At 53.7% G+C, this 22,288-nt stretch overlaps 1 protein-coding gene across 2 annotated transcripts in view; it reads left to right on the plus strand.

Annotated features, from left to right (window-relative positions):
- The window catches only part of Ahrr (aryl hydrocarbon receptor repressor), an 82,787-nt gene that overhangs the window by 15,664 nt on the left and 44,835 nt on the right, over window positions 1–22,288 (plus strand). For both annotated transcript variants that reach the window (XM_015490425.2, XM_048813941.1), the window contains exon 3: window positions 4,025–4,206. In XM_015490425.2, the coding sequence (XP_015345911.1) occupies window positions 4,025–4,206 (182 nt within the window). The remainder of the gene's footprint in view (window positions 1–4,024; window positions 4,207–22,288) is intronic.

Raw genomic sequence — 22,288 nt, forward strand, 5'->3', positions numbered from 1 at the left:
CCTCTGGTGATAGAAAGGTGTTAGTAGCAGTTTCCTGTTGTAACTTTCCCCCTGATGGCTTTTTCTGCTTTACACTTTCTTTCTCTGTCTGACTAGTTCGAGAGACCTTCTCTTTTAATTGAATTTTTTCCTCTGTCTGACTAGCTCGAGAGACCTTCTCTTTTACTTGAATATTTCTACTATAACTATAATACAACCCAAGAAGATAACGCCAAACAAAACTGAAACAGAGTGAAACAAAAGTGGAACAACAGAAAATCATTATATCAGCTTTTCTATCCTCCTGAAATATCCATCCATCCTTTCTCCCTATCTATTCCTCAGATGTGAGTGGTTTTTCTTCCGTCTCACTCATCTCCAGGGACAGGCAACTTAAAACAAAAGTGAAGCAAAACAAAAGAGGAATCTTAAAATGGCTACCCATCCCCTCGCCCTGCCCTCAGGGGCGAGCAGTTTACCTTATCACTTACCCTCAGTTGCTCCCCGTGCGAGCCACCAAATGCCGCAGTCTGGCTGGGCACGATTCAGGAGTCAAAAGAAACGAACTTTATTTTTAGAACGACACACGCCAAACAAAACAGCTCCTCAGGAAGTCCCTCAGAGCCCAACTGCCACCACCGGCTTCCCACAAGCCTCTCCACCTCCCCCACTCCTCCTGCTATTGAGGCTGATTGGCTGGGTTGCGTGACTATCTATCGGCACAGGTCCTCAGGGGCTGAGCTGGACACACTAAGGAGGAGCTGGGGTGTGGAAGCGTGCTCCGAGGGTGGGGCAGAAGGAACGTAATGGCCACCCAGCTGAAGTGCAGAGCTTGGTGGGCAGTCCGGGGCAGCAGAGCCGAGCTCCCTGCCTGTCGGGCAGAGTGTGAGTGAGCCCTCAGGCATCTGCTTCTACCTGCCCATGTTCTGGACAGGTGAGCCCCTCACCTGGTTGGGACCCCAGGGGACGGCTGGTCTCCTCAGTTGGTCCCCTCCCCGAGGCACCTGAGTTTAGCTGCTTCTCATGAATCCTCCTGAGGTGTGTGTGGGTAGACCAGCACAGGCTTCCCTCTTCCTGCGAGTGAGGCGCTGCGGTGGAGCCGGCTGGTGTGTGGCTGAGCAGCGCCGTGCCCTGCCAGCCCTGCTCTGTCATCGGCCTGTGAGTCTGCAGCTGCAGGTTCCTGGGCTGTAGCGCAGATATGCTGTGCAAGTGATGCCCACCCAGGCCTCCCACATGTCCCTGTGGGATGGGGACGTGGGTGAAGGACACACCAGCTGCTGCTGCTCACCCTGCCGCAAGCTCAAGGGCTTTGTCCCATTAGGGTCTTCTGCCCCCATTGCCACCCAGACCTGGTATGGGGCTGCAGCAGGCAAATCAGACCCCAGGCCTGGTGCCAATGTCGGGGGTTGGCGGGGCTGCTGGTCGGCGGCAAGGGCCGGGATCTGGTGGTGTCACCCTCACTAGCGTCAGAGCTGCTGCAGTTTAGGCTTCCTACCCCTCGCCAGGAGCTTGTGATGCAGTCTCCCTGCCTTGGCCTAGAGTGCCGTGTCGCCTCCTCGGCCAGGCCTAGATCCACTGTGTCGCCTCCTCCGCCAGACCTAGACCTGCCGCATCTCCTCCCCGGCCAGACTAGAGTTGGCGCATCTCTTCCTCAGCCGGACCTAGAGCTGCCACGTCTCTTCTGGGCCAAGTCTAGAGCTGCTCTGTCTCCTCTGCTGTGAACTCTGGGTGGAAACCCGTGCTCATTTTCCTGAGAGACGATTCATGTTTTTGTGCTTCTTACTGTGGCAGCCTGCTGGGCATCGGGGACCCTCCTGTCCTCTCTAGGGGTGTCTACTTTCCCCAGTTCCCACTTCACTTGTGGAATCTTTGCCATGCAGAAAACTGGAACTTCTGTGGAGCTGAGTTTGTCATCTTTCCTTTGTGGGTGATTAAACTTTACATCTGATGACAAAGAGCTTCTGTGTTTCCAGTTAAGAGGATTTTCCTGTTTTATCTTCTAACACACACACACTTTTTTAAAAAAAATTTAGACCTTTAAGCAGTTGGACTCTCCCTGAATGGCTTTACTGACTAGCCAGTTTTCACACTGACCTGAGGGGGTGCTGGGCAATGTGGAATTGTGGTTTGAGGGGTAATGTGGACAGTCACTGTGTGAGTCTGCTCTCTTTTACTGAAACAAAGTGCCTCCGCTGGGTACTGTATAGAGAATGAAGGTTGGTGCGGCTCACATTTTGAGGCTGGGAGTCCAAGGCGTGGTTCTGGCTCTGGGAGGCCCCTCAGCTGCCTGGCAGGATGGGTCATGGTGGAGGCATGAGTGGGAGGGGGAAGGACTCCATCAAGCCCTTGGAGAGTGTCACCTTAGGACCTACCCCCCCCCCCCGGCCCCGAGTTCACACATTGAGGCCCAGTGCCTCAGTGGAGACCACGCCTCCAGCAGGGAGCCCTGGGGCTCTGAGCTCAGCAACTGCTCATGCTCACACGCTTTCAGGCTGCTGTGCAGCGAGGAGGCTGAGGCCAGCTGCTCTGGGGTGGGCGTCCCCGTGAAGGTGGCCGGGTCCATCCTGTGGGAGACCTATTCTGGGAAAGAGCTGGACTTGGCTCTGTTGTTGGCGTCCAGAGAGCCCCTCCTGCAGCCCCTGCTGGTGCAGGCTGCCACATCTGCAGGGGCTCTGGCCTCCTTGCCAGGGCTGAGGGCCATGGCTAGGTGTGGCCTGGCATCCTGGTCTGCACGTGGGTGGGCTCAGGTCTGCCTGTGCCGTCTCCTCCCGGAAGGGGCAGGTGGTGAGGTGTGGAGTGTCGGGCTGGCACACAGCCACAGAGGGACGTGTGGAGATTCCTGAGCACTGGCACGGGGCCACAGCAGCTCCTGAGCACCCCAAGGCACAGGGTGCAGGGCAGCGCTGGCCCTGGGGGGCCATGTGATTCTCCGTGGCAACTTTCTCCAGAGGTGAAATGCCTGGAACGACTGGTAGCGTGCTCCTCCCTCCACCTCCTGTCCTCTGGGGTGGCTGAGCCTCCCCGGGGACAGTGTCCGAAGCTCGGAGCAGCCTGGAAGTTGCTGCTTCCCTCTTCACTGGGATGTGACTGAGGTACACGTTTCAGTTCAGCGGGTGAAGTGAATGGGCTGATGGAGCCTTGCTGACGAAGCCATTTTCGAATCAAGATCTCGAACATTTCCATCACTCCAGGTTTCCCGGTGCCCCTTGGGGACCCCTCCACCTCTGCCCCAAGCAGCCTCTGGTCGGCTTCCTGCTGCTGTGGATGAGTTTGCATTTCCTGGCATGTTGTGCAGATGGGATCGTGTGTTGTGCGTTGGGCTCCTCTGCTGGTGCGGTGGGTCTGGGATCATTGTCCTTCTGACGGCCAGTGGTATCTGGCCACATGGCTGTCCCGAGGGTGTTACGTGCTGGTTCTTCCCAGGTGGGGCAGTCCCTGTGAGCACAGACCTCTGGTGCTGCCGAGGAGAGCGCCCAAGGTGGTTAGAGATGCCCAGGGGTGGGTCTGGGCTCACCACCTGGGGGGACTCCCTTTCTCCTGGAATGCATCAGCCTTGTCAGGCAACAGGGACCCCTGCAGGAGGTGGCGTGAACACAGGGTTTCCATGCACCAGCCTGGGCCAGGTGTCCTTGTCCTGCTGGGCTGTGGCACAGGGAGGTGAAGAACATGTGACCCTCCCCTGCCCTCCTGTCCTCTGCAGCTGGTCTTTTTTTTTTTTTTTAATATTTTAATTGTAGATGGACACCAGACCTTTATTTTATTTACTTACTTTTTATGTGGTGCTGAGGATCAAACCCAGTGCCTCACATGTGCGAGGCAAGCGCTCTGCCACTGAGCTACGACCCCAGCCCTGCGCTGGTCTTTGTCCCCAAGCTGCAGCCTGAGGCGTTGGGCACTGGCTTCCTGTGCGTCTTCAGGAAGGGGTTTCAGTTCTCGTCAGCACTTGCGGCTCCTCTGCTCATGTTCCTAGCAAGGCAATTCCAGAGACCAGGTTTCCCGCCCCTGAGGCCAGAGGCTCCTGCCTAATGTGGTCTTTTTCCCACAGGAGGCCTGCCCTGGGGGCCGAGAAGTCAAACCCTTCCAAGAGGCACCGGGACCGCCTGAATGCAGAGCTGGACCACCTGGCCAGCCTGCTGCCCTTTCCCCCCGACATCATCGCCAAGCTGGATAAGCTCTCTGTCCTGCGCCTCAGTGTGAGCTACCTGAGGGTGAAGAGCTTCTTCCAAGGTAGGACTCTCACCGCAGCCACCTGGACCTCATCTGACCCCACCTGTGTCCACCTGAGTGCAATGGGTCTCACCTGGGCCCAACTGTGACCGGGAGAGTGTGGTGTGCAGTGCATGTGCATCTCCTCCTCCCGCCTCCCCAGACTGCCTTGCTCAGCCCATGCTCAGGCCATAGGCTTTCTCTGGGGCCAGGTTACAGGGCCCTGGCTGCTCCTCCACACTCCTAGGCAGGGCCTTTCCACCACCTTGATAGGACGGCCCTAGGTGCACTGAGTACTGGGAGCCCGGGTAGCTCTGAGGAGGCCTGGATAGACCTAGCCCTGGGCTCCCACACCAGGGACTCCAGAGGGGCAAGGGGTCTACTTTATGAAGGAGCAGGCTCAGCCATGGTCAGAGGTAGGTGTCTACTGTTAATTGTGTGATTTGCCCTGGGCACCGTGGGTGCTACAGATGCTGGGGTGCATACCCCCTGTCTACACTCCAGGTCAGGCCCCCTGCCCTGGGCACTGTGGCTGCTGCATCTTCTGGGGTACATACCCCTTGTCTACACTCCAGGTCAGACCCCCTACCCTGGACACTGTGGCTGCTGAAGCTGCTGGGGTGCATACCCCTGGTCTACACTCCATGTCAGGCTCCCTGCCCTGGGCACTGTGGCTGCTGCAGCTGCTGGGGTGCATACCCCTGTTGACACTCCAGGTCAGGCCTCCTGCCTTGGGCACTGTGGCTGCTACAGCTTCTGGGGTGCATACCCCTGGTCTACACTCCAGGTCAGGCCTCCTGCCTTGGGCACTGTGGCTGCTACAGCTGCTGGGGTGCATACCCCTGGTCTACACTCCAGGTCAGGCCCCTTGCCCTGGACACCGTGGGTGCTGCAACTGCTGGGTACATACCCCTGGTCTACACTCCAGGTCAGGCTCCCTGCCCTGGGCACTGTGGCTGCTACAGCTGCTGGGGTGCATACCCCTGGTCTACACTCCAGGTCAGGCCCCTTGCCCTGGGCACTGTGGCTGCTGCAGCTGCTGTGGTGCATACCCCTGGTCTACACTCCAGGTCAGGCCTCCTGCCTTGGGCACTGTGGCTGCTACAGCTGCTGTGGTGCATACCCCTGGTCTACACTCCAGGTCAGGCCCCTTGCCCTGGACACCGTGGGTGCTGCAACTGCTGGGTACATACGCCCTGTCTACACTCCAGGTCTGGCCCTCTGCCCTGGGCACTGTGGCTGCTGCAGCTACTGGGGAACATACCCCCTGTCCACACTCCAGGTCTGGTCCCCTGCCCTGGGCCCTGTGGGTGCTGCAGCTGCTGGGGTGCACCCCACCTCACCCACAGTCCAGGTCAGGCCCCTCCCCAGCTGCACTGGCTCCAGGCACCCTGGGCGGCAGGGTTAGTGCCCTTCCCCAGCGGGTTGGGCCTTTGTTCTGTCCATCTCTGTCCACCAGGCTTCTGCTTTCTGTCATACTTAGAACTGTACCTAGTTTCTCCTTAGCATATGACGTAGGTGATGGCCAGGTTCTGTCTTGCCCTCCTGCTTCCTTAGACTTCCAGCTCTGGGTGGTCCTGGGCCGGGATCTCAGATGGCCTCGAGAAGACTACACGTGTGGACTGGGGGCTTTATGCCGCGGGAGGGTTTGGGGAGGCTCCGGCAGCCTCTGCTCTGTGCCTACAGGTTTGCATTAGGCAGGGTGGGTGGGGCCGTGGATGCTGTGGGGCATGGAGAGGAACATGGAGAGGAAGGCTCAGCACTGACATCTGAGGCAGCTGTCCTGCTCTGGTCTTCTGTGGTCCTCTGCCCAGTCTTCTTACCCTCACCCCAATCCCCACAGGAACTGAGTCCCAAGGCACTTGCAGAGCTTGTCCCAAGTGGAAAGGTGACGGCACACTGTGGTTCTTCTCTGGGTTTCCAATTTCTTGTGGAAATGCCCTGGCTTTACCGTTTCTCCACCCAGACCAGGTTCCTCCCACCCAGCTCTGCCTGGGTGGCCTGCGGCCGGGTCAGTGCCCACAGTTTGCACATCTTCTCCAGGAGGGTCTGTGTGTACAGAAGGGTGTGTGTGTCGTCTGACCTTGCCACCTGTGGGCAGCTGGAGTGGAGTCTGCCCTCCAGATCAGATCCGCTCTCCTTGGAGCTCCTTTTTATTAATGAACCATGTGAGCTGGGCACAGTGGTGCACACCTGTGATCCCAGAGACCCAGGAGGCTGAAGCAGGAGGGCTGCAAGTTCAAGGCCAGCCTAGGCAATGTCGTGAGAACCTGTCTCAAAATAAAATAAAAAGGGCTGGGTGTGTAGGTCAGTGGTAGAGGGTTCATTCCACAGAAGTGCTAAAAAAATGTATATATGAAAATAAATAAGCCAAATGGGCTAAGTGAATCCCAGATGCCATGGGGATAGTTAGCAAACATCAAGGACAGGAGGGGCAGCCTCCGTGTCTGGGCAGCTTCAGGTGTGGTCACTTCACCTTCCTGGCACTGACACACACAGACTCAACCTCTGGCTCAGATTGGGCTTCCTCGCTGGATGGATGAGAAGAGCCCCAGTTCTGCTGCTTCTGGCTGGTCCCCCCTGAACCTCCACACTGAGCGAACAGACAAAATGAATCCCTGACTCACACCTAGCTCCAGAGCTCGTGACGTGAACTGCAGGAATCCTGGGTCGCTGTGCGTGGACTGTGCGGAGAAAGCCCATCCTTGCGGACACAGGCTTGGTAGGAGCCTTGCCACTCTTACCATTAGCTCAGTTTATACCCGCCTTGGTTCCTCCACCATCCAGTCTGCACCAAGGATCCTGCACATGATCCTGCCTGGTCCCCTCACGAGGTTCATTAATAAGAAGGACGCTCCACTTGAACAGATCTGGAGGGCAGACTTGAAGGGGACTGGTAAATTTCGAGACTCTCCTGAATTCGTGTGCAGTGTGTGCTTACAAGAGAGTCAAGCTGCAGAGATTGGATCTTCATCTGTGCTTCCTGACTGAGAAGTGGACAGGCTAATTTCATTAAGACTTTATGAAAAGTCACCTTTGGGAAGGACTTGACCTGGAAAGTTCCAGCCTCGGAGGGTAAAGACAACCTGGAGATGTGACAACGCGTGGGCACAGGCTGAGAGCTTTTGTTTTTATTTACTTGGTTTCTTATAGAGCACTTTCAAGTTGCACAACCCTCTGCTGCTGCCGCCTTCTGTGGGCAACTGTCAGGCTGGGATTTCCCACCCTTGTAAACTTCATCATCCACAGAAGGGGAAATTCAGGGTGAAGACAACAGTGGGGGAGGTGATGTGGAGGAGGCGGTCACATCCTGTCCTGGGGCAGGAGCAGAGCTGGGCCCCTTCCAGGCCTGAGCTGGAAGTGGGACCTATGGCCCTGGGCACTGACTGGGAGGACCTGAGAGGCCCCAGGCCTGCCATGGGGACGGCATCCTCTAGATGACTCAGGAGGACAGGGGCATTGATCAGAGGTACATTCTGTGGAGATACTGGCCAGAGAGAGAACCGCCCGGAGCAGCAAGCAGAAGGGGAGGCTCAGCCGGGACCCGGGAGGACCTGGAGACGTGGTGGAGTCTCGGGTGTGTGCTGGGAGGCCTGGGGGCTGCCGTGGGAGCGTGGCTGCTGGAGGCGGCTCTGGGAAGGGCCGCTGCTCCGGGTTCAGCCTGCGGCACCCATGCCTGGGCCCCTCCTGGAGCTCCTGCCTGGGGTCCCCATGGTCTGCACTCACCCGGTCTGTGCGGGCATGTCTGCTGCACTGTGACCCTGGGACAGAAGGTCCCTGACACCAGGAAGGTATGTCCTGGGCCCTGAGTTCAGGGATGTGCCTGAGCAAGTGCTTGAGACCAGCACGAGGTTTCAGGCCGTGGATGGAAGCAGCAGCTTTAAACTGAGACACTGATCTCAGCTCTCACGACGGGGTTGTCCCTCTCAGCCCAGTGTGGTGGCGCTTCCTGCTCCACGGAAGGCTGAGGCGGAGGACTCCTTGCCCAGGAGTTCCAGACCAGCCCGGGCAGCACAGTGAGACTCATCTCACTGTAGCAGTCACCCCTCTCCCGACAATCCATCTTCATCATGGACTGCGCACTGGGTCCCCAGCCCAGGTTCTGGAGCTGCCTGGTGGCATTTGGAGATGAGGTCTCTCAGGAAGCAGTTCTGATCAAATAAGGCCCTGAGGGGGATTTTCACCTCATGGGAGGAGACAGACCTGAGGCTCGCCAGGCGTGCGCACCACAGAGGAGCACCACACTTGAAGGCAGCCGTCGCCAACACCCAGATCAGGGTGCCTCTGCGGTGCCTCCAGCCCTGGGCTGGGAGAAGACAAGCCCTGGGTCTGGGTGGTGGCGTTGTGTTACAAGCAGCCTGCGCAGTCTAAGATCTGGGCACTGAACTCCAGGCGGCGGCAGGAGCACCAGGTGTGTGCTGGGAGGCTGTCGGGCTGCGGTGGAAGAGTGGCTGCTGGAGGCAGCTCTGGGAAGGTCGCAGCTGGCCTCCGTGGTGCTAGAGATCACCTGCCCTCACCACAGCAGGGAGGTCAGATGCAGCATGAGCCGTGATTCTGGTGAGGACTCAGAATGGGTGCATGGCTGGGGACCAGAGGGGAGGGCACACTCCTCAGAAAGTGACAGAGCTTGCTTCATGGTGTTCGTGCTTGGGCAGTAGAACCTGCACGGGATGAGGCTGGATCCTCAGCCGAGTGTCCTCAGCAGGGTGTTGGGGACTGATGCCTCTGCTATGGTAAAACGTGTGAGCGGAGACACATTGTAGGAATCGCTAAACGGAACCAGACCTTGAAGATTTGGAAAGTTCCTGGCCTACTCGTGCCCAGCCATTTGCTAAGGCCCCTGTGGGTGTGGACCACAGCCCTAAGTGTCCCAGTAGGACCCAGGGGAGCTGGTTGCACCAGCAGACACTGCCCACGTGGACGGCAGGAGCAGGATGGACAACAGGACACAGGTGCTCCCTGTTGCTCTGGTGGCAGGGCTGAGGCTGGTCACTGGGCCTGCGGGGCGAGTAGGGGAGTCCTCCTGGGCGCGCCTGGCCTCCTGTAGCCTGAGGTTCCCCTGCTTGGCTCTCAGCTGGAGGGAGCATTGCCGGAAGGAGCCTCCTCAGGTCCCATCTAGGCTGATGTTTAGACAGCTGGCCTGGAGTGGGTGCTGGAGGGAGGTGAGGTGCGGCAGCTCCTGGGCTGCAGTGGACCCTGCACCGTGGTCGTCGTGGGGTACTCTTAGTGGTCTCCTGGGCTGGTCTTGTTTTCCTTCCTCTCCCAGCTGCTTCCAGGAGGTGAGCCTGGCCCTGGAGAGAGAGACTTGTTCCTTCCCTTCTTGCGGAGCTGGCTCTCCCCAGGACCCAGGGAGGAGCTGGCCTCAAGTCTGTGCTTCCCTGGCACTGCCCAGCAGTCTTCTCTGTGGCTGGTTCTCCCAGCCTGGGAGTGTCCAGACATCCCCAGGCATCACCATCCTTCCAGCAGATGTATAGCACCTTTGGTCAGGTGGCCCCGGCAGGCTACTTGAGCATTAAGGGTCGGTCTAGTGACATGTTAAAAATTGAGCTGTCTCAGGTGAGGCCATGGGGCTGCTGTGGGTAGGGTACTGGGAGCCAGGTAGACTGCTTATCCCTCGTCCCCTGCACTGGTCGCTGTAGTTCCTGGGTGGGAGCAGCAGGAGAGGAAACAGGCCAGGAACCGTCCCATGAGGCTGGCGTGGCTGTGAGTGGGACCCAGGGGGCTCTCAGGTGTCTTGGGCGACCGCCACGCGTCTCTGTACAGCCTGGTGTGGGTGGCGCCTTGCAGTTGGTCCCTGGCATTTCCCTCCTTAGCCTAGCCCTTGGTGTCATCTCCAGGCACCTCGGGCAGCATTTGGACCCCCAGCCTCGGGAGCCGCAGTGTGCCCTACCAGGTCCAGGGCTGTGCCTTCCAGCTGCCAAGGTGGCAGGATCCCCACCTGCAGCCCGTGCCCGTGGAGAGCTCCAGGCACATTTGCCCCTGGGATCAGCGTCAGAGGGGTGGTGGCCTCGGGGCCCTCACCAGCCCTAGGAGACAGACCACTGAGCGGCCTGGGGAGAAGCTGCTGCTCTCATAGTGCAGGAGGGGGAGTGACTCACAGGATCCTCTGAGGACACCCTCCTGTTCACTCTGGATGTGCCTCCTCTGCCCAACTTTCTTTGGGAGAGTGGTATCTGCTGTCCTGGGGCCTCTGCTAAGACTCATACTAAAAGAGCCCCTTCTTCTTCATGCACAGTCCTTGCCCCCCTGGGATTCAAAAGTCTCATCTCTTCCATTTCCAGCAAGCAACCAATTCATCCTTCTGCTGACGGCAGCCAAAAATGCAAGATAAAGCAGGCTAACCCTTTCAACATTGATGGATGAGCTGGCAAGAAATTAAGGCGTACTCAGAGATTAAAAACAAGGAAGCTGAGAACACAGAGAGAGCTTAGAAGGAATATCAGGGTGTACCTCAGGCAGAAGGACGGGAGTTCCAGGTGAGGATCTGTGATGCACAAGTGACAAGGAGTGGCAAGGTGGTCACTCGGAGAGAAGCAACCTGAACCCAACTGTGCAAAGCTATGGCAACAACATAGTGAGAGCAGAACAGGAATACAGGTGTGGCCATATGGTGTGTGGCTCTGAGGAGGGCGATTGAGGTCAGAGCATTCTCAGGTCCTGGTATTGACCCTGGAGGCTGATTCTCTAACTTCCATATGGAAGTGGACTTTAATTTTCAAACTAATGGAAAGGAAAAAATGAGAAGGAGATAATGTGGTCCGAAGGAAAAGACAAGAAAGTAGGGGAAAAACACTACAGGGGTGGAACAGATAGGCAGCACAACAATAAACGTGAATGGACTAAGCCTGCCATGTAAAAGGTAGAGATCGTTGGCGTAGATCACACACGCTATTCACAGAAAGCCCATCTGATACTCCAGGGTGCAGGAAGGGCAGAAATAAATGACAGGAAAGGTACTGCAAGAAGTCTGATGAGAGTATGCTTCTTTCAAAACATTGATTTTGGTCTAAAATGTTTATTGGAGTTAGAGCTGGCAGGGGAGAGATTTTTCAACATAATTATTAAACAGTTAATCTCATCAAGTGGATAAAATAATTCTAAATTAGTACACTTCTAATATCTCAAAATGTATCAAGCAAATATTGACAGAACTATAAAAAAGAATACATAAACTCATCATTAGAAAGATTACAAATAGCTCATATTTAGTAAGACATATAAAGAATAAAAATTATAGATTTGACAAATGCAAAAAATATAATGGCTATATCCCAAAACAAAATTATATATATCCCAAAACAAATTTATAAATGAATTTTCTAAGTGCATTGAACCATTTTGGCCAATAAAACAAATCTTAATAAATTTCAAAAGTCACAATCAAGCTGGGCACCATGGCACAGCCCTGTCATCCCAGCTTATTTTGCATTTGAGGTCCCACTATGATTTCTTTATGATTGTGACTTTGTGGGGGTGGTAACAGGAATTGAACTCAGGGTCACTTTACCACTGCGCCACATCCCCAGACCTTTTTAATTTTTAATTTGAGACACTAAGTTGCTGAGGCTGGTTTTAAATTTGTAATCCTCCTGCCTCAGCTTCCTGATCACTGGGATCACAGGCTTGTGCTATAACACTCAGCTCAATTAGTTTTGATAAGGAACAGTATGATAAAATAGAGCCAAAGAAAGGAAATAATACAAAATAATATGTTGATTGAAATAGAAAAACATTAGAACATTAAAATGATCAACTTTATAAATTCTGGTGAGATTGATCAAGGAAAAAAGTGACCAGTATTAGGGGGCTTGGGGATAAGCACAGTTGATGGAGGGCTGGCCTCACCTGCACAAGGCCCTAGGTTCAATCCCCAGCACCACAAAACAAACAAACAAACAAAAAACAGTATTAGGAACACAAAGAATATACACACAATAATATATAAAGCAATATATATACAGTATTAGGAATATAGATGCATCTGTGTAGATTTGAAAGATAACTTCAGGCTGTTAGGAACAAATAAATGCTAATAAATTTGAAGACAAATGAAAAATTCCTAGGAAACAAAGCTTCCTAAAACTGATTCAAGATGAAACAGAAAACCTGAATAGTCATGATACCATTAAAGAGAGTGAGTCATTAGTTTAAGTCTCTCCAGAGAAATCTCCACACAATATATAAGGGGAAATAATTTCACTCTGTACTGAATCTGCAGTTTTGAATTAGAATTGGAGGTACTGGTGTGAACTCAGGATTTTCAGTGTATACTGAAAATATAGTGTACAGAGAAATGCAGTACACAGAGAGATGGAGACATGCATATGTATATAAAGAGTGTATGATTCACACCTGTCTACCGAGGGGCCTGGGGAGAGTGACACCCCAGGAGCAGTGAACACACCTGACATCCTGTTATGACTTGGATATGAAGTGTCCCCCAGAAGCTCATGTGAGAGAATATTCAGAAATGAATACTCAGAATTGAAATATTCAGGAATATTCAGAAATGAAATGACTGGATCATGAGAGCTGTAACCGAATCAGTGGATTAATCCACTTGCATGGATTAACTGGGTGATAACTAAAGGCAGGCAGGGTGTGGCTGGAGAACGGAGGTCACAGGGGACATGCCTGTGGGGCTTATATTTTGTCCTTGGCACATCTCTCTCTCTCTCACCATCTCTCTCTTTCTCTCTCTGCTTCCTGGCCGCCATGTCCTGAGCTGCTTTCCTTCACCACACCCTTCCACCACGATGTTCTGCTATGGAGGTGGCTGACCATGGACTGAACCTCTGAAACCGTGAGCCACAAATAAACTTTTCCTCGGCTAAGTTGTTTTTGTCCAGACTTCTGCTCACAGCAACAAAAGCTGACTACCACACATGCAGATCTTCCTTTCTAAAGACCCCACACTAGTAAAAGCAACAAGAGCTTTTGGGCTCCTACCAAAGATGGATTGGGAAAATACAAGATGACCTCAGAAGTGCATTCACCAGAGGGCCAGGTGGACTCAGAGTGGTAGAGTGTCATTGTGAAGGGGCCACTGTCAGGCCAGGGTGGACTCCGGAATCACAGTGAATCACAGTAGCAATGGCTGACAACCCAGTAAATAAGTTGGGACTCCGTCAGTCCACACTGACACAAACGAACGTAAAATGACCAGGAGCTCCTCCTCACAGTGCACTGCCAATGAACAAATCCAGGAGAGAGGATGTTAGAGAGGAGAGGTCACTTGAGCTGGTCACTTGTTGACCCCTGCAGTCAAACTCAGGCCAAATCATGCACAGGTGCTGAGATTAGTGGTGAAAGTGGGTGAGAAATGAGATCTTTGGTCGTCATGAACAAAGTGTCTGTTAATGGCCTTAATCACCAAGGGGAAACCCAGCATTTGTTGTTCTGGGGTCTCACTTCACCCTGCCAGAGTGGATGTCCACACTGTGCCACTGCATGACCTTCTGGGGTGATTGCGAGCAGTCTGCAGAGTGTCCTGGAGTTCATGACAGCCAGGAGCACTGGGCAGAGGGCAGAGGGGCAGGGCCAGCCCAGCAGGCTGGTGCAACCCCAGCCTCTGCTTAAGGGTGTTGGCATGGCTGTGAAGAACCGTGGCATGTCTGGGAAGGGTATTTGGCTGCTTCGTATTGTTCTGATAACTTGGTGCTGTCTCTAAATAAAATAAGCCAATGGAGGAGCAAAAGCCTGAGAAGTTGTGAGGAAGTCACCAGGGTCCTCCACTGTGATGACACCCAGCCTGGCTCGAGGGGAAGAGGCCTTCCCCAGGGAGCAGTGAGGGCATGCAGAGCTGTGGTCCTCGAGACCGTGGCATGCACATGCATCCCGAGGGGGGATGTGGGGTCTGCAGGAGCAGGGCTGGGTGGGGTGTGAGGAGGCTCTCCAGGGCCTGGGGGTTGTGTGCTGATGAGAGGGCCCCTGTAGCTCTCCTGCCCGTCCCCAGCCTTCTTGAGGCCTTCTGGTGCCTGCTGAGCATCTGAGATCTGTCCTATCGATGGGTACCAGTACACCTGCATGCAGGAGTGTGACGTCTGTGGTGCCGTCAGAGCCACAGGGCTCCAGCTCCTCCAGAATCCTCTCTGGTTGTCTGAGTGAAGAGGACAGTCCCCACCTCCCCACCTGCCCCGTGGTCTGCTTGCTCTCTGCCACGCCCACCACGCCTCTTTCCCAGAGGGCAGCATTTCAGCTTTCACACGTGGAAGAGGACGCGTGGCATCTGGTGCTCAGTGCTCGGCTTTTCACCGACAGCACCCTCTGGTTCAGCCCATGTTGCGCCAGTGACAGGTGGTGTCCTGTTGGAGGCTGTGTAGTGTGCCCTCGTGTTCACGGCTCGTCTTCTCAATCCCGTCACCCTCTGCAGCCGTCTCCACCGTGTCGTTCTGGTCCTTGCCATAGTGAGAGGACCCTCTGCAAGCACACTTGGTGGGTGGCCAGTGCAGAGCTGCAGGAGCCTCCTATGTCTCCATGGTGGACGTCGCTCTGCACTCCCACCAGCAGGGGCGAGAAGACCCACTCTCCACTCCCTGCACAGTGATTGTTGCCTTTGTGACAGGTCCTCCTTACTGGGTGGGGGATAGCTCTGGGGGCTTGACTTGCCTTTCCCTGTTCCACACTGCTGCACATTTTTTCATGTGCTTTTGGCCTTTATAGGTCTTCTTTTGAGCAATGTCTGTATGGATCATCGGACCACAGAGAAGCATGTGGAGTGATTTGTGAATTTCCTATTCTGCTTCTTTGGTCTGTCTTATTTCTCCGCCAGCACCATGCTGAGTTGGCCATCGTAGCTCTGTATTACTGGGATGGTGAGCTGTCCATCACTCTGACTATGAGACCAGACCTAAGCTACTTAAAGGAGGCAAAGATCTGTTTGGGCTCATGATTTTAGAGCATTCAGTTCATGGTCAGCAGACTCCATGGCTTTGGGACTGAGTGAAGCAGACATCATGGCACAAGGTCTTGGTGGAGGATGGCTGCTGGGCTCCTGCATCTGGAGGCAGAGCTGGGACAAGATACCCTTCCAGGGAACACCCAGACCACTTTCTTCAGCCACACTGCACCTCTTAGAGTCTCACCACCTTCCAGTTGTCTGTGCAGCTATCAGTGGATCGAGTCACTGCTGAGGTCCGAGCCTGATGATCCGGTCACCAAAGCCCCAGCGCTGTGTACTCCCGCCCAGGGACCAGGTCTTGCACACGTGAGCCTTGGGGCCCTCCAGAGCCACCTTAGCGAGGGTGATCTGAAGGCAGGTTCTCCTCTCTTGGGGTTGCTTTGGAGACTCTGGGTCTTGTAGGTCCATATGGCATTCGCGAGTGTTTTCTAGTTGGGTGAACGATGTCATTGGTACTTTGATGGGAATTGAATCTGTAGGTTGCTTTTGGTTGTGTATAAAAAACAACAATGTTAGTTCTTCCAATTCAGAATGGAATCCTCCCATTTTTTTGTTTTCTTTATAATTTTTTAAAATTAATGCTTAATAATTTTCACCGTTGAGATCTTTTACTTCCTTAGCAATATTCATTCCTATGTGTTTTGCTTATTTTGTGATATTGTGAAAGGGATTACTTTTTGATTTCTCTTTGAGCTGTCTCTTATTGAAAACGCTGTTGTTTCTTGTGTGCTGATTTTGGGTCCTGCAGCTTGATTTGCTGATCGACTGTTTGGTGGAGTGTGTAGGATTCTCATTCCTGAGATGGCATCATCTGCAGTGGGATGATTCCACTTCCTCCCCTCCAGTGTGGGTGCCCGTGTCCCCTCTCTTGCCCGACTGCTCTGCTCAGACTGCTAGCACTGTGTTGGGTGGGACTGGTGAGTGACATCCTTGTTGTGTTCCAGATCTTGGAGGAAACACTTTCGGCTTTTCCCCTGCATGACACACACAGTGTGACGGTGGCTGTGGGTTGTCATTTGTCGCTTTGTCATGTTGAGGGGTCCCTTCCATTCCTAATTTGTTGAGGGTTTGATTTGTCTTCCTTTCCTGGTTCCTTGTGCTGATTGTCAGGCTGTTTACCTGTGATCTTTTGTTTTTCCGTGAGTGCTCCTCACTGTAGACTCCCCTTGTAGAATGGCTTCTGCTGTTTCCCGTAGGTCTTTGTTATGCTGTTTCCATGTTTACTGTTTCAAGAGATTTTAAAATCTCTCTATGCATTCACCCGTCATTCCCCAGCATGCTGTTTAATCTCCATGTATTCAGGCAATTCATAAAATTCCTTTTGTTGAATTCTAGTTTTATCCCATTGTGGTCAGAGAAGATAACATGATATGATTCTTATTTTTTTGAAAATTTGAGGCTAGTTTTGTGGCCTAACATATGACCTATCCTGGAGAATGTTCCACGCACTGAGGAGAAGAATGTGTGTTCTGCAGCTGTGTAGTGAAGGGCTCTGTAAATGTGTGTTCTGTCAGTTTGGCCCATGGTCTAGCTCCGCTGTTTTTTGTTTTCTGTTTTAACCATCTGGATAGTCTGTCCACTGATGAAAGTGAGGAGTCATACAACCACAACAGCTTTGGAGCCTTCTCTCCCTCTAGATCTAATAATGTCTGCTTTCTATAGTTTGGTGTCTCAGCATGGGTGTATATGTGTTTATTTATTTATTTTAAGAAATTAACATTGGTATAGTATTATTATTTTTAAAGAGAGAGAGAGAGAATTTTAATATTTATTTTTTAGTTTTCAGCGAACACAACATCTTTGTTTGCATGTGGTGCTGAGGATCGAACCCGGGTCGCACACATGCCAGGCGAGCGCGCTACCGCTTGAGCCACATCCCCAGTCCCTGTATATGTGCTTATGATTGTGATTTCCTCTTGTTGAATTGTTCCCTTTATCTTCCTTTTCTCTTTTTACAGTTTTTGGCTTGAAGTCTATTTTATCTGAAACGAGCAGCTGTTCCTGCTTACTTTTGGGGATCATCTACTTGGAATGTGTTTTCCAACCCTTCAGTTCCAGTCTGTGTGTGCCTTTACTAGTGAAGTGAGTGTCCTGTAGGCAGTATATAGCTGGGTCTTTTCTTAATGTATTCAGGCACTCTCCGTCTTTTGACTCGGGAATTTAATCTGTTTACACTCAAGGTTTTAGTGATAAGGATTTATTCCTGCCCTTGTTTTCTGGTTGTTTGTCCATTCTTTGTCCCTTTGCATCTCTCTTGTTGTTCATATTTGTGGTTTTCTGCAGTGGTGAGGTTTAGTTCTTTTTGTTCCTTTTTCCTTTGCATCTATCCTTTGCTTTCCTGCGCTCGCTAGCTCGCTCGCTCTCTTGCATTCCTTTCTTCTGTGTGTGTATATCCAGTTTTCCCACTTTCTGAAGAGGCTGTCCCCTGGGGCACCATGGATTCCGTGACAGAGGCTCCATTCTCAAGATGGTGCTGTGGCATCTTGAGCAAGCTCCTCTAAAGCAGAGCTGCCCTGCGTGCTCCAGGCAGTCCCCAGTCACTGGTGTCCAGGCAGACACCAGTCCCTGGTGTCTGCTGGGGCTGGGGTCACCACTGACACGTGCCCCATCCTCCTCTCTCTGCCACCTTCCACGACTCTGGTCCTGCCAGGCTCCTTCGCCTCCATGCTGAGTTCTGGCACTCTCCCTTAGCCACTTACTTTGAAAGGCAGTGTTTTATTTGTTGGGTTCTCTGGGGCTGGGTGAGCATGGGCACCTCTGACCAGCCATCTCAGGGCCTCCTCCTTAAGTCTCTACTCAGCCAACATTCAGCAGCCACCTCAGCCATGCGCTCAGCCTCACGCCACGCAGAAGACCTGATAGAACCTCTCGCCCTCCCTGCTCCCCTCTCTTCACACGTGGCCTTAAAGTGGCTGAATTCTGTCACTAATTCCCTGCTAATCCCAAGATGGGGGCTGGCCACGATGCTGAGGAAATGAGCCAGGGCCTGGGTGGATGAGTGACCATGTCCCTAGGAGGTCCAGGCACTGGCAGCATCAGGCCCCAGAACATTCTTCTCCCCCAGGCCGTATCTCCCCATGGTGACATTGTGAAACTCTTATGGCTGCTGGAGGCCCACAGTGACGGGTGATGGGAGGAAGCAAAGACCTGGATGATCACAGGCAGGCCAGCTCTTCATCAGTGTTATTGGAAAGTTTGTGGTTATATAACTTTATGAATTGACTCATAAGTTCATTATAAAGAAATCGGTTGCTCTCTCTGGCCCCTGAGCTGGACCATCGTCATGGACATGGAAGTTTACAGGTGGGGCAGGGTCTGCACCTGCACATGTGAGGTGGGCTAGCGTCCTCGCCTGCAGAATAACCTCACTGTGAAGCGAGGCTCTATCCTGCGGAAGCCTCAGGACGGCTCTCGGCCGCGGGGCAGTGCCCATGCACATTCCTCTCCACACCTCAGAACTGTGCTTTATTAATGGAGTAAGTATTGGATTTTGGAAGATCTGATTTCAGCAGGCACATTTTTGTTTTGTCATGTTTTGTTTTACAAAACTTCTCTTGACTTTTACTGACCCTGATGTACTTTCTCTTGATATGTCTTGCTGAAACTTGCATTTCTTGTTGAAACTTAACAAGAATGACCAAATGATTAGCTTAAAACAGATGTTTCACATCAGGAAGAAACATGGGTCTACATTGTGTATACATAATGCTCTTTTTCCCCCCAAAGAGCTATTTTTGGTTGCATCTTTCAGAACTTCTCAGGGCTTGGAGCAAGGGTGCATTTCTTCTGCAGGACACCCTGCAGCTCTGGCTTGTGTGACTTGAGAAAGTGGTTAATAGGAGATGGTGTGGGCACTGCAGGCTGCTGTTCCCCGGTCTTCGGTGCCTCAGAGGAAGTGCATCTTTTGTGGTTCTTTTTGATCTGTATGGAAGTGAGAAATCTCTAAAACTCACTGGTGCATTTTGAAAAATCTGGAACTTCTTTCTACAGAAAATGCAGCAGGTTGATGCAGTGCCCATCTCGGACTGTGCTCCTGCCTTCTAGGCATTGCCCTTGTGTGAAGGGAGTGTGTGCATTTATATTCCGGGTGCTTTTCTTGCCCCAGAGAATCCAGGCTTCTGATGCCCTTTCTAACCTCTTCCCCACAAGCTGTAGCTGGGCACCTTGGAAGGCCTCGTGCCTTTTCCCTCCTGGCACAGCTGCGGGGATCACCTGCAGGCACCTCCACGCACTCTCATGCTGCCACTCATGCCCTGCCATGAGCCAGCCATGCCCACAACTGGGCTTACCCTCCTCAGACCCTCCCTTCCCGTTCATTCTTACACCCAACAGAGTTCCCACACACCCTTGCCATGTTCACACGCACCCAATAAGTAATTGCACTCAAACACACACACGCTCACACTGCTAACACCAAGTGTCCACACACCTTCGTACACTGTGCTCACAGGTGGACACACACCCTCACACTGTCACAACCTCACACTCTCTCACACACCCTCACACACCATCTACAGTGCTCACAGGTGCACACACACACACCCTCACACGCCCATAGCATTCATTACCCACACTAGCATGCAGCATTTACACACACCCTCACACACATCATCTCACTCACATGTGCACACACTCATTTCCACTCTCACACTCTCATTGGCACCTTCCATCACATTTATGGTCACTCTAGAACATAGCCATGGCCTCCAAGGTGACAAGTGGTGGTCTTGCCACCTCCTGGCCCCCAGTCTACAGCAGGCAAGGTTCCTGGACAGGAGGTGTCAGCGGAGGCTGTCAGCAGGCTCAGGTGATGGGGGCACATCCCCATCACACTTGTCTGATCTCCCCAGGTGGTGGGAGGAAGAACTGACCCAGAGGTCACCTGCCCAGCATGTGGCATAAGAGATTAGATGCAGCACCAGGTCCCAGGCTCTTGGCCAGTGCTGAAATATTGGCATCTTGCTGCAGGGAGATCTCTTCCTTTCCCACACTGTGTTCTCCTCAGGCTCTCCCCACCCTGGGGAAGCTGCACCTCCTGTATTAGACACAGTTCAGACTCCTCCAGAAACGCCCTCTAAGACACACCAGGGAAGTTCCTATGTGGGCGCCCAGGCTTCCTCGGGTTGGCATATAACCATGGCACTGGTCCTTATCTAATAAGGGCCTCTGTGGACATGGACCTCTTTCCCAAGAGCTGCAGCTGACCAGAATTTGGCGTGGGGCCCTGGCTTCTCTTCTGAATCCATGAGGCCCTGTGGCAGAAGTCCTGTGTCCCAGTTTCAGAAGGTGCAGCAGGGGCTTGGCAGGACCTGTTGACCCAAATGTCCTGAACAACAAGGTGGCTCTTGCTGTGGTGATCCTTTCTGCAGTGGGGGTCCCCAGGGTGGCTCTGGTGGCTGGGCAAACCTCAGGAAGCTTTATGAGAGGGAGTCACATCTTCCCTGGTCACTCGACTCCTGTAGAACCTGTCCCTGTAAGCCATGGTTCTTGGAACTGTTGTCCTACTAAGTGAGGGTGGACAGTGGAAGTGGGGTCTTGGGCTTTCCTCCTGTTTGGCTGCTTCTGCCCTGGGACACTGCTGTGTATGCTAGGTACAAGCACAGCCGGCTGGGTCCCATGGGCCTTTGGGTGCACCTGTCCCTACACCTCAGCCTCCCTCACAGGTTTGGGCTGGTGAAACCTTGATGCATGGCATGGCCTCAGCATGGAGCTGTTACCACCCACCACCGCTGTCCACCTGCCCTCGTCCCTAGACCTGGACAGTGGGTCCATCTGCCTTTCCTGCACAGGGGGTTGTGGAGCGGTGTGCAGAGCCTCTGTGGATGAGCAGCTAGGGCTCTTTACAGCCTGAAGCCTGCCTGAAGTTCCAGCCAGACCCCTCTCTGGTGCAGATGGAGGAGAGGCCAGATCATGCAGGGAAAGTCTCCAGTGCAAATGGGGGCAGAGCCGACCCCCCATTTCTGTTCTGGGTCTGTCTGCCTTTCTTGGCTGCTGTCTCGTTTCCTACCTTCTTTTTCAGGACCCCCTGCTCTGCCTGCACCCTCCTCTCTATCTGTAGAAGATCTAAAATAAACATTATTCAGTCCTATAAACAATTAGGAAACTTCAACTGTCAATCTGGAACATCTCTGCTCCAGCTGGCTTGTCCAGCCTTATCCCTGACCATGGGGAAGGGTGACCACAGGACTGTCTGACCCACACTGCTCTAAGGTCAAGGAGCTGGTTTCACTGGAGCCTGGAGCAAGGAGGCTGCCACTTTCCTGGGATCACAATGCTGTCCAGAAGCAGAGATGGCTTTGTCTTTACAATTCTCCTTCACTAAGAACACTTGGCCAGGCTGAGTCACAGGACTCCTCTGTAGCCACTGGTGGGGGATGGTCCCCATGGCACAGTATCCTTGGTATGTCTCCTGGGTATGGAGAAAGGGTCTCACAGCAAGGAGGTAGGAAGGGTGGGACACCTTCAGGACTGGGTGGCCCAGTCCAGATCACAACTGTCTCCATGCTAACTCCTATTCCAAATGAGCCTCTTTGGGATGCAAAAAATCAACTTAGTGAGAACTGTTCCAGTTGATTCTGCACCAGCTGGAGGGCTGCTTGGGGTGTCCCTGGGAATCTCCAGCACCCAACATGGCTGAAGTTCCTGGGGTCGGTCGTTGGCAGACCTACCCGCTGCGTTTTAGAATGGGGAGGAGGTGGGCTGGTATTCAGGCCGTGCTGAGCACAGCAGGGACTTGGGAATCCTGCTTGTTTCCAGGGCGGCCCCGATTGCGCCTCTCTTGCCTGGGAATGCAGCCTTGGGGCTCAGAAAGAGGGCTGCCCACTCTTTCACTGCAGTGGCCCACGAGGCCGTCCTCTCCCTGCGGCCCTGCCCGGGATCCGCGGACAGCGAGGATGGCAGTGGGCAGAGGCGGTTAACTGGGGTCACAGAGACCCTCGGCACCTTCGCTGGCTCCCAGAAGGGACACCTGCTCTTAGGAGCCGCCGGCGCAGGCTGGGCTCGCTGGGCGGTGCCGCGTCCGGCCCCGGCAGCTCCACGCTCCGCTCGCACGCGATCAGCCGCCCTCGCGTGACGCGGCCGTGGCCGCAGGAGGAAGCGGCGGCGCCCGGGGCACGCGATGGGCGGCGGCAGCGGCTGTGCCGCGAGGGGCGTGGGCGGCGGCAGCTCCCGGTGCGCCGCCTGCAGCAGAGCTGGCCCCGCCCA

This window comes from Marmota marmota, unplaced genomic scaffold, assembly GCF_001458135.2.
Source record: "Marmota marmota marmota unplaced genomic scaffold, marMar, whole genome shotgun sequence".
NCBI lineage: Eukaryota > Metazoa > Chordata > Mammalia > Rodentia > Sciuridae > Marmota > Marmota marmota.